This window comes from Cucurbita pepo, chromosome 17 (assembly GCF_057944985.1).
Source record: "Cucurbita pepo subsp. pepo isolate OVF chromosome 17, ASM5794498v1, whole genome shotgun sequence".
In the NCBI taxonomy this organism is placed as follows: domain Eukaryota; kingdom Viridiplantae; phylum Streptophyta; class Magnoliopsida; order Cucurbitales; family Cucurbitaceae; genus Cucurbita; species Cucurbita pepo.
The window spans coordinates 667,386-678,697 of NC_141814.1; the positions used below are offsets into that span (position 1 = coordinate 667,386).

Below are 11,312 nucleotides of genomic sequence, written 5' to 3' on the forward strand. Positions count from 1 at the left end.
CAGAATTTGGACATATTTATATACATTTATTTATAATATTAAATAAAAATGTGGTTTTTCAAAACTGCCATTTAAATTATCATTGTTTCTATATTTCTGCTTTTAAATATTTTTTTCAATATTTTACCTTGCAGAAAATCTAAGGACTTGACTTCGCACGTGACAGACAGGGTAACTTACAAATTCATAAATTAATTAATTAATTAATTAATTTTTTTTTTTTTAATGTAGCTGTACCTATTTTTAAAAATTCGGACACGTGAAAAACACACTGAAAAGGCAGATAACAATGTATTTATTATTTATTTAAATTTGTTTTTTAAAAAAATATAAATTTAATTCGAAAACTGTTTTCCAAAATAACCATAATTTTAATTAGCCGAAATTAGATTAAGAAGTTTCATAATATTTGGTTAAAACAGTCTGTAGATAATATATCGGTAATAAAAATAATTTACTTTTTTTAATCAATAATTATCTTAACAAAAAAAGTTGTTTGGCGGGATAATTAATTATTTTAATTACTAAATACATTTTTTTTTTTAACAAAATACAGAAATTAATCAATATCACTCCATTTTACAAATTAGTTTAATTTAGATTGTTTATTTTTTTTAATGTAATTTTATCTTCTTTAAAAAATAATAACAAAATAGAGAGTATTTTTATGGTATTATAAATTTAAATATAAAAAAAGAATACGGGTCCCGTTAAACCAGCTCCCCGTGAATTTGAGCTCACAAATTGGGCCTATTAAATCAGTTAACGGAGAATTGGGCTCAAAATGTGGGCTGCTAACCCATCTATTTTTGACATTTGGGCTCAAAACATGGGCCTGTAAAACCGGATATCCTTTAAATGTGGGCCTTAGCCCCACGATTCATAATATGAGATTGTCAAAACAAATATCTGTGGACTTTGGGCTTAAATAGCTTAAGCTGCCATTAAAAACATGGCCTCATAAACGAGAAATTTAGGATTTGTATGTTTGAAGAAAAATACCAATTTATATTTTAGACTCTTTATGTAAAAATTATAAGTCCATTGTGGAACATTTTTTAAAGTTCATTAGTATGAAAGTTCATTAAGATTATTTTTTAAGTTATTGAATGTTAATTTAGCCATTTAGTTCATATAATTTGGGTACTTTCTACTTTTTTTTCTTTTCCTTTTAATCAAATATATTGGTATTTTTGTTAGCCTGTTTGAAAGTGAAACCAAATCAAATAAATGGTAATATTGATGGAATAATTTATCTCAAATTTTTGTTTATTAAATCTTATCCATTTAGCATGTTTTTGGGCATTCCATAACTGATTCTCCCACAGGAATATTCCTATATACAATGGCTACAAAAATCTGTGCAATTTAATGATTCATCCAAAAAAAGAGAAAAAAGTCGAAGAAAGGGAATTTGCTGAGAACAAGAACATAAACTAACAATATTATGCACACATTCGTCTCAATCAAACAAGAGGAATATTTACATTGAAGGTGATTTTTCATGTGGGTTTAAATGAAATCATTCTTAGGGTGTAATTAGAGACGATAAATCTCGCAAATGGTTCCGGATGCAAAGTAGTCGAGCCGAGTCCTGCATCGACGATCGAGCGATGTGCCCATTACAAACAGTTTCACACACATTCTAAAACAAATTGCTTTGGCTTTGATGAAGGCCGACTTTCGACCCGAAGTCGGAGAGCGATTTGCATCTTTTGTGTGAGCATTCCGTGGAAGATTGCTTCGGTTCTTCCAAACTTTAAATCTGAAACTTCCAAGTTTAAACTAGCTAAGCAGACTATTCACAATGGACTGACTTGTTGAGAAGAATGATGAACTGCCTTTGTCCATCTAATGCGGGAGAACTTTGATCTTAACGTTACAACAACAAAGTGTATTTGGAGCTGCAACTAAATGGGGAATCAAAGGAAGAAATTTTCTAAACGCAAATATTTTCCGTTTGGTAACCGCTAAAGTCGACCGATCCGTTGTCTCCTTGTTGCTGGAAAACAGAAAACATAGCAAGAGTGAGTTAACAGTGATATATGAATGTAAGAATTCCAATTTTGATAACTTTAGACATTGCTGATAGGAGGAAGACCTAATCATACAAACATTAATATCAAGGAAAAAAAGCAAACTAACTTCTTGTTTGAGGAAGACACTGAGAAGTTCATCCTGGCCAAAGTTCTCAGGTAAGAGGTCGGTTTGATAGCTTGCATCAGGGATTCTCTGAGGTTTGACGTCCCCGGGATCGAGAGGCAACTTCTCGGCATTACTCTGCGCATTCTCGGGTTGAGTTGCATCCGAAAAGGGAAAGATAGTCTTTCCAGAAGAGGATGAATTATGATTTTGTCCATTTGTTTGGCTTGGAGGAAAACCATGATGAATCAAAGTTGAAGGTGAGACATCAAAGCTATCCTGTATGAAGTTCCCATGGTGAGAAGTACCAAAGGCAAAGCTGCCTACATTCTGAGAATCCCAGTCATGGGATTTCTGCAGATGCAAGTCATTAAAAACATCATAACTCGACATTAGTCCATCCGACCCGTGTAGATCTGAACTAATCTCTTCTTGAAACACCCCTTTACAGGTTAAGGTAGATACCGTCGAATCACTCGGAAGAGAAAAATTGTTCGACAATTCTGTGAGTTGGTTCATTGGAAAGTTCATCATCAAGGATGCTGGCGAAACTAGGTTATATCCAGGTCCTTGGGTACTATCAGCAGTCCCATTTCGACTCGTAATGCTACCTGATATGATCGGAAACGACGATGAAATTCTGGGTAAGTGGGTAGCAGGAGAGTTACTTAGAGCCTGTCCTCCAGTTTGCTGATGGGACAAATGATGCATTAGTTGAGTTCCACCATGTTCTGTCTTGATATTGAGTGGCATGTTTATGTTCCCTTGAGTCTGGACAGAAGGGTGCATAATGGCAAGCTGCTTTGGCTCCATTTTTGTTGGAATCCCATGAAACAAGTTTATTGGTTTACTGTTGTTTAGGTGTGGCGTTTGGTCATCAACAAACCTCAATTTTGGATTTTCAAAGCTGAATAGGTTGTTCTGATCAACAAGGGCCATCGACATGCTAGATTTCGCTGTAGCAGGCCTTCGAAATTCGGTTGCTTGGAGTGCAGCAAGGCTTTGAGGCGAGAGATGGCCAGTGACCGAAAGTGTCTGAAGATCAATTCCATTGAATGAAGCCATTGGCCCAAAAGGTGGATCTTGAGGGTTCATAAAAGAATTGTTCAAATTACATTGGAGTGAGTGTGACGATGATACTCCACTAAGCCTTCTAAGATATAACCGATATTTCTGCATAACCATCAAATAAAACAATTAAGATGCCTATCCTAACAATCAAGAAGAAAAAGAAAACATAGAAGGAGCCTTCGAAACTCTCATACCTGGAGGTGACTGGCAACATTTTCTCGAGTAAGCCCCGGAACGTTCATCAACTCCAATATCTTTTTAGGAACAGCCTCTGTTTATTCAAAAGATTGAAAACATAACCAACAAAAACTATGATGAACATATCATGAAGAGTGATCTGGATTAACAAGGTCAAGCATTAAACGGCGGAGCGGATTGAAGATCACGAAGGGTGATCAGGATTAACAAGGTCAAGCATTAAAATCGAAACAGCCTTAAATGAACTAGGCGCTTTGAAAGTTATAGCTACAAGGTCAAAGCGTGGATATGTACATTTTTCTGCTCTAAAATGCAGTTGATGGTGGTGTTCTTATCTAAAGAATATAGTCATATGCTTGTCCAAGGCATAAAGAATTGAAAAGGATAGAGAGAAAACATACTGTCGATGCCTAGCTGTTTAACTGCAGCGACAAACTGTTGATGGAGCTCAACCGACCATACCACCCTAGGCTTCTTTAAAGTCGACGTATCGTCCCTCTCCTCGGCCTCTTCTTCTGTATCCCTCCTCCTCTTCGAGCTGTTCCAACTTCCTTCATATACTGAAGATGAATAGTTAGCACCTTCAGATGGATTTTTCTCTCGATCGCCCTCGTCCACGCTCCCAGATTGCTCTAAATCCTTCCATTCAGTCTTTCGCTTCCGAACTACATGTTGCCATATGTTCCTGAGCGCTTCAATTCGAACGGGTTTGATCAGGTAATCACAAGCACCATGAATGACTCCCTTCATCACAACATTCTTCCCATCATCAGCTGACATCACTGTACAATCACATGTCTCCAATATTAGTCTGCAAAATTATATAAACCATATAATTATATAAGTTAGCATTCAAAGATCTAATAATAGCATCTAAACCATGTTACTCACTGATAACGGGCAAATCCATCTCCAACCCAACTTGCTCAAGAAGTTTGAATCCATCCATGTCTGGCATATGCACGTCACTTAACACAATATCAAACCCGTTTTTGTTCTCACGAAGCATGGATAATGCGATCTCAGCCCGATTACATTTCGTCACTGCAATTGAACTCCGAAAAGAGCAGATTAACTACTGATGATTTGTTGTATAATCAGAGAATTGTAGTCAGAATTAGAATTAAAACTCAAGCCCTCAACATGGGATAAAAGAGTCCTAAATCTACAAACGAGTACTGAGATGATAGCTTCTGAAGCACGCAAGATAAATAGCAGACTTTGATGTAATCTCTGTTCTGGATGAAATAGGATAACTAGCTGGGAAAAAAGGGGTAGTAACTAATAAATTAACATGTCTCTATTACCAGAACCGAGCAGAGATTCAAGGTCAGAAGCAAACCTAATCGTAAAACGACCTAAAGAAACGATCTAAGAAACTGTTCTGTGTGAATTACTAGCTCACATAAAACAGAAAACAAAAAACATGAAATCTGAACCCCCACGATGGAAAAAAAAAAACGGGAAAAAAGGAGTTCGATCGAAAACAAACCAGCATAGCAGCAATTCTGAAGCATCTTTTCCAAGATCCTGAGACAGGTAGGATCATCATCCACAACCAGGACGCGAAGACCCGCCGGGAACTGATCAGAAACCATTTCAGTGGCTTTTCTATCTGAAATTGAAGTCGGCGTCGGTATCGATCCCTTCATGTGGCTTAGATCCATTCCCCAGAGGTTCAAATATCCCGTAAATAGGAAAGGAGAGTAAAACAAAGACTACAGCTTTAGAAGATTGATCCCTAAGTTTACAGAACCCATCTGGGGCTCTCAACAATAATCAGAATCTGGTTTTCCCAGAGAACATAGAAGAATAATTTGAGCCCTCCGAACCTGAAATCGAAGGAAGAGCTATTTTCCTGCCTGAAGATCAAATTCTCAGATTTATTTGATTTCAAGGGGGGTTTTGATTGTTTCTATTGCTTGCTTATTTACGAGTATTTTACTAAGTGGGTCGCTCCTCAAAGGGCCGATCTCTCCTCTCTCTCTCTCTCTCTCTCTCTCTCTCTCTCTCTCTCTCTCTCTCCTAGCCTTTTCCTCCAATAGCTGAACTGTTTTCTGCTTTTCTCTCACTGCAGTCCACTTTATCCGCTATAAACAGAGAGCAAAACCTACAAAATGTCTTACTTTTAACAGTCAAATCCTTGGCTAAAGCTTCTTCTCCTCGGGGCTTTAACTCGAGATAACAAGATACAATTACAAAATTATCCGAACTTCTGAAATTAACAAAACTTTATCAGGATGTCTGACACGCACGTAGATGACTAAATTAATACTCTTTCAGATTTGATAAGGCTGACTAAGGATTGAATTTGAGGTTGTTTACTTTGCTAAAACGACAGCCACTTCCACCATTATGAGGAGATCAATTTTGAGGTTCCACTCCCACAAAAGCAAAAAGCCCGATGGCTACTCGTAAGTTGGGTTTAAACTATTCCTATAATAAGAAAAGTAAAAAGTAAAAGAATAAAAATAAATTCCACGTGCTCCAGAGGAACCTGTGAAGAACCCAACAAGCAGGGCTGAGAAGGTTGCCTGTCCCTGTCAATTTGAAATGATATGATAATTTTAAAAAACAATGAAAATAAATATTTATTTTGCTGTTACTTTCATGCCAAAGCAACCCGTCAAGTTGCTCTCCGCCGTGTCTGACAGAGCTTTGATTATTATAAGCTTTACCCATTCATCTACCTGTGCTTCCCTCAGCGGACATCTGTCGTCTCGGCTTCGTGGAAGATAAGATCTGTTTGGCTCCCATGCTTTCCAATCTTTCTTTTTCCTTTACCAAGCAGTCAGAGAGAAGATCTGAATTAATGATTTAAAAGGATCAGGACCGTCCAATTTGTTTTCAACTATAAATTCTCTCTAAAGCACAGTTATCGAAGCCATTATAAACCTATCCTATCTAGCTCTCAAGTAAATTTGGGTAAAAAAAACAAGGCTATGAAATTATTAAAGAAGATAGTTCAACCCATAATTGTTCTCTGGTAAAAAAAAGAAACAAAAAGAATAAGGTTTGGCTTGAGTAAGTTTTAAGAAGTACATGGTGTTTTAATCTTCAAATGCCTAAATTTGGAAGAAAGTATACACATCATTGATAAAGAATTTAAACCACCACAGATATCAAAAGGAAGAATAAAGTATAGGTTATATGCTCGTGTAATTAAACTTTATTTGCAATTAGGTTGGACTTATGAGAAAAGGATCCGGGACAATTCTATAACGAATAACATTTAGTACACAAACCTAGATATATATGTTTTTAATAAATTAAATATAGTATAAGAAAAAGATCCCAACTCAAAAAATATTTATTATTAATTGTTTTAAAATTGACGGCATGAACCTAACTTATTCTAAAAAAGCATTAAAATTAATTGTGATGTAATATTCTAGGAAAAGAATTGCATTAAACTTAATTCAATTATTATAAAATCATACGTACTCAGATTCCTTATCCCCTTGGGATAGACAAGTAGCTTGCCTTTGCCATTGCTAGAAAAGTAGGAACCCTGCTATAAAAGTAGAGTCTACTGAACCGCATATTCCCTGAGAGTTGCACAATGGTCTAGAAATCAATAAAAATGTATTCAATAAGGTCAGAGTTAATCGGAAATGGCACGGAAAACAGTAATAAAAAAAATTCAATAATGGTAATTATAAAGATTCAATAGCAAAATCCTAATATGTCAGAAATAATCCACTTTTATAAAATTAAATAAATGCTAAAAGAAATATTTTAAAGTTCTTTCATTTTTTTTCTTTAATTATATTCTCACGAATAACTTTTCTAAACAACAATTTCACAATTAAAAAAAACTATATATTTGAAAGCAAGTCTCTAAATAAGTTTATAATTTCTTATTTTTCAAAAGTTAAGTCAAATTTCGCTGGTCCTATCCCCAAATTCTAGGGTTTCTAAAGAACTCTCTTTACACTTAGAATTTCTTACATTATTTTACTTTGTATTTATCAATAAAAAATAATAATAAATAAATAGTTATGTTACAAGTTTAATCTCTACATTTCTACATTTATAAATCATTGGTATCAATTTGTGCCATTTTAATTTCTCTATTCAAAAAATATTTTAATAAGATTCCCATATTTCTTCAATAACTAATATTAAATAGGTATAAATCTTAAAATTCACAATTTATTATTCTTTTCATAAAAAAATTAAAATATCATTTTAGTCTCTTCTACAATAGATAAATTCTTATCATCAATTATGATTTAACTTCTGCTACCAACAAAATTCTTTCAACTTTTCTGTTAAAAAATTAAATAAAAAAAAGTATTATTTGGTCTAGTACCAATAAACTAAACTAGTTTAAAGATATATTGAAAATGAAAATAGGTGGATTAAAATTGAATATTTAAAGCTAGAGACTAAAATAGAAAAAAAAAATTTAAATGTTAATTTAAGCGAAAGATTATTATTCCACCCAACTTAATTTATGGGTGGAATTATGAAAAAAGTTTTCAACGCCACGTAAAAGAGGAAGTGCTGGATCCAAGAAATGGCCAACAGGAAAACTACAATAATGACCAATCAGCTCACTCTGTGTCTTAATCACCACGAAAGCAGAGCTATAAACTACAACTAAACACTATGAATAAAATAAAAATGAAAAAGAGCGATTCGTTAGAACTCGAAATCCCACTACCGTAGGCTGACACAAAAGGGCAATAACAAGCATGTTGAAAGCAGCCAGCAACCAATTCAACAGAGACTAAATATTAGAGAGCATATGAAAAGAAAAGAAAACGACGGAAACACCTCAGAAAGTGTGATGAGTGAATATAACTTCAAAATAATAATTAATCTATGTAGATACCATCATATCATAGGCTGCCGGCTAAGCACCATTCAACTAGACACCTTTTCGAATCACTTCAATTGGCTTTCAACAAAGAGAGCACTTCTTGAATAGCCCACCATCTATGTACTAACAATTTGGAGTGTGCTTACAAAATTGAGACCATGTGCCTGATAGCCCACCCGAGTAAGACCAAGCAACTATTTAAGCTAGCAAGGGGAGCCTGGTTAGCCACTACTTAAGGACGGTGTAACCTCAGGGAATCTACAATGCACTAAAGCATTGGTATGATCCTATTAAACATTAGTCAACTATTCATCAACAATTACAATATGGTACGCATATGACAGATGTTAAAAAAATACTTTCGGTGGATATGTGCTTACACTTTCTATCGAACTCACACATTAGCGATGGACTTGAGCTGTTACAAAATGGTATTAGAGCCAGACATCGGACGCTGGCCCCCAAGGAGTGGATTGTGAGTTCATACATTGGGGAAACTTGGACTGTTACAAAATGGCATCAAAGCCCAACATCAGACGCTGGCCCTCAAGGGAGTGGATTGTGAGATCCCACGTTGGTTGGAGAGGAGAACAAAACAATCCTTATAAGAGTGTAGAAACCTCTCTCTAACAGAAACATTTTAAAAAGTCGAGGAGAAAGCCAAAAAAAAAAAGTCTCAAGAAGACAAAATTTAATAGCAATAGGGTGGGCGGGCAGTTACACGTCTAGAAGTAGCTCAAATAAGAAAAGTATGTTTAGTGGCATATCATAGTGCCTTAACATGTCTTATCCTAATATGTGGACTACTAAAACTATGAACAATGTCAAGACACCACAGAGTGGTATATCATAGTGCCTTAATATTGTCTTATCCTACTATGTCGACTACTAAATCTGTGAATAATGTCAAGACACCACACAACACACCTTTAGCCATCAAATTACAGTTTCTAAGATTTCACCTTTTCACTCTTTTAAATAAAGAGGAATCGTCAAAGATAGCCACTCTAACGCGAGAAAGCTATCTTACCCAAAACTTTAATCTAATTGAAGGGGTTATGGAGAGATTTAACATACACTACTTATGTCAAGCACCACCATTTTTCTTTGTAGGGATCCTCAAACAACGTCACTTTCTTCCATTCCATCTAATCATTTTTTCTTAATATCATGACTGCTAAAGCACAATTAGAATTCTTCAAGCTCTAATTGATGATGAACTACAATAAATGGAGCCTGCTTTACCAGTTGGATTATCATGAATTGAATTTTAGTCTACTAACTTCAGTATTTCAAGTCCTTGCTGATCCCGAAAAAATTAATCAGAAGCCAGTCAAACTAAGGATGCCGTAATTCAGAGAGAATGCCAGAACAGAAATTCAATCAAAACGGAAAAACCATGCAGCACATAAGCTTCTTGAGGGAAAATGAAACTCAATGAAACTCAATTTCAGTGAAAAATAAATAAATAATCATGATACAGCTAGAAATCATCCTCAAACCCTGAGCGAAACAAATAGCCATGGTTAAAAAGACATTAGCTAAATCAAAAACACTCGGTTAGCAAATGTATGTGCATGTGAGATAGCAGAGTGTTGGATGATAGAAGTCCCACATCATCGGCTAATTTAGGAAATGATCATGGGTTTATAAGTGAGGAATACTAACTCCATTGGAATGAGGCCTTTTGGGGAAGCCCAAAGCAAAGCTATGAGAGCTTATACTCAAAGTGGACAATATCATACCATTGTCAAAGTGGACAATATCATACCATTGTGGAGAGTCGTGTTTGTCTAACGTGGTATCAGAGCCATGCCTTAAACTTAGTCGTGCCAATAGATTGGTAAATCCTCAAATATCAAGAACTCTAAAAGAAAAGGAGCCAAGCCTCCTCGAAGGCCGTAAAAAATGACTAAGACTCTAAAGGAGTCGAGCCTCGATTAAGGGGAGGCGCACTTTGTTGAGGGGAGGTGTTGGATGATGGAAGTCCCACCACGGCTAATTTAGGGAATGATCATGAGTTTATAAGTGAGGAATACTAACTCCATTGAAATGAGGCCTTTTGGGAAGTCCAAAGCAAAGCCATGAGAGCTTATACTCAAAGTGGACAATATCATACCATTGTGGAGAGTCGTGTTCGTCTAACACAGAGTTTTAGAAAACCTAAATCAACATTTTCATTCGGCTCACAACTGCAATTAGAATATATGAAAATTTGAACACAACGATAAGCATCAAACCTCCTGCAGTCGAAGGGCTTCACATCATGGTGAAGCTATGTCGTCCACATCTCCAACGATCGCCAGTAAATTATAAACATCGAGCAACTTGGCCACATGCAAGACATTACAGGCAAAAAACAATCAAATCGATTGGCGACTTCTAGCAGAAAGATAATGAAGAATCCACAGCTTCTACGAACACCGACTAAATAATTCAACATCACAGATATAGATTCAACAAACTAATATCTAATCGAGAAAAGTATCATCGAAAAATATGTTGTCGGATACCAGCAAGTTGAAAACGTCATCGAAAGTGCAAAAAGTACCAGACAGAAATATTTGCATCCAAAATCGAACTCTACAACTCAAATGGCTCAAACCACGCTGGATTGATTTCAATGTGAGATAAAAAATTAAAATGAAATCACAGAGAACCAAGAAAACAAATATTCATTCACGATCAGAAATGAAACACGAAAAAGTAGCATTAGAAAGTATAAAAATAAGAAACTGATGGGAGAGAGCCATAAACAAGAAACGGATCGCAGTTCTTACGGCGGGTAGATTGGCGCCAAACAGCATTGATGACAAATCTTTGACGAGAGAACCCCGGAACCTGAAGGAAAGTTCTGTGAACTGGATTTGTAGTCTCGGTCCAATATTATCCAGCCCAAGCCCAAACGACGAAATCGAATTTTTTTTTTTTTTTTTTTTTTTTCATTTTCCCCCCTTCAAACTTAAAAAAATTACATTTTTTTACCTAGGTTTTAAGTTTATTTTATTTTCATCCCTTACCTTTCAAAATATTTATTTTTAGTCCTCAAACCTATATAACAGAGTTAACCATG

General features: G+C 35.5%; 1 protein-coding gene across 2 annotated transcripts; it reads right to left on the reverse strand.

Annotated features, from left to right (window-relative positions):
- Positions 1-1,432: 1,432 nt before the first annotated feature.
- LOC111779345 (two-component response regulator ARR2) lies at positions 1,433-10,998 on the reverse strand. 2 transcript variants are annotated; one of them, XM_087119016.1, is made up of 9 exons: positions 10,480-10,998; positions 6,856-6,959; positions 6,102-6,215; positions 4,904-5,951; positions 4,303-4,455; positions 3,813-4,193; positions 3,408-3,484; positions 2,146-3,315; positions 1,433-2,002 (listed from the first exon to the last, which is right to left on the reverse strand). In XM_087119016.1, the coding sequence occupies exons 4-9, from the start codon at positions 5,076-5,078 to the stop codon at positions 1,940-1,942; spliced, it is 2,019 nt and encodes a 672-aa protein (XP_086975142.1). In that variant the 5' UTR covers positions 5,079-5,951; positions 6,102-6,215; positions 6,856-6,959; positions 10,480-10,998; the 3' UTR covers positions 1,433-1,939. The 2 variants fall into 2 exon arrangements, with proteins under 2 accessions (XP_086975142.1, XP_023515261.2); XM_023659493.2 differs by lacking the exons at positions 4,904-5,951; positions 6,102-6,215; positions 6,856-6,959; positions 10,480-10,998 and having other exon boundaries at positions 3,813-4,222; positions 4,303-4,444.
- Positions 10,999-11,312: the final 314 nt, after the last annotated feature.

Excerpts from the sequence above, each read along its gene's own strand:
- LOC111779345 (XM_087119016.1), bottom strand. The coding sequence starts at position 5,078 with ATGGATCTAAGCCACATGAAGGGATCGATACCGACGCCGACTTCAATT. Across the intron at positions 4,456-4,903 it reads TCAGAATTGCTGCTATGCTG|TGACGAAATGTAATCGGGCT; the intron begins GTTTGTTTTCGA and ends GTTCAATTGCAG. Across the intron at positions 2,003-2,145 it reads GTGTCTTCCTCAAACAAGAA|CAACAAGGAGACAACGGATC; the intron begins GTTAGTTTGCTT and ends TCTGTTTTCCAG.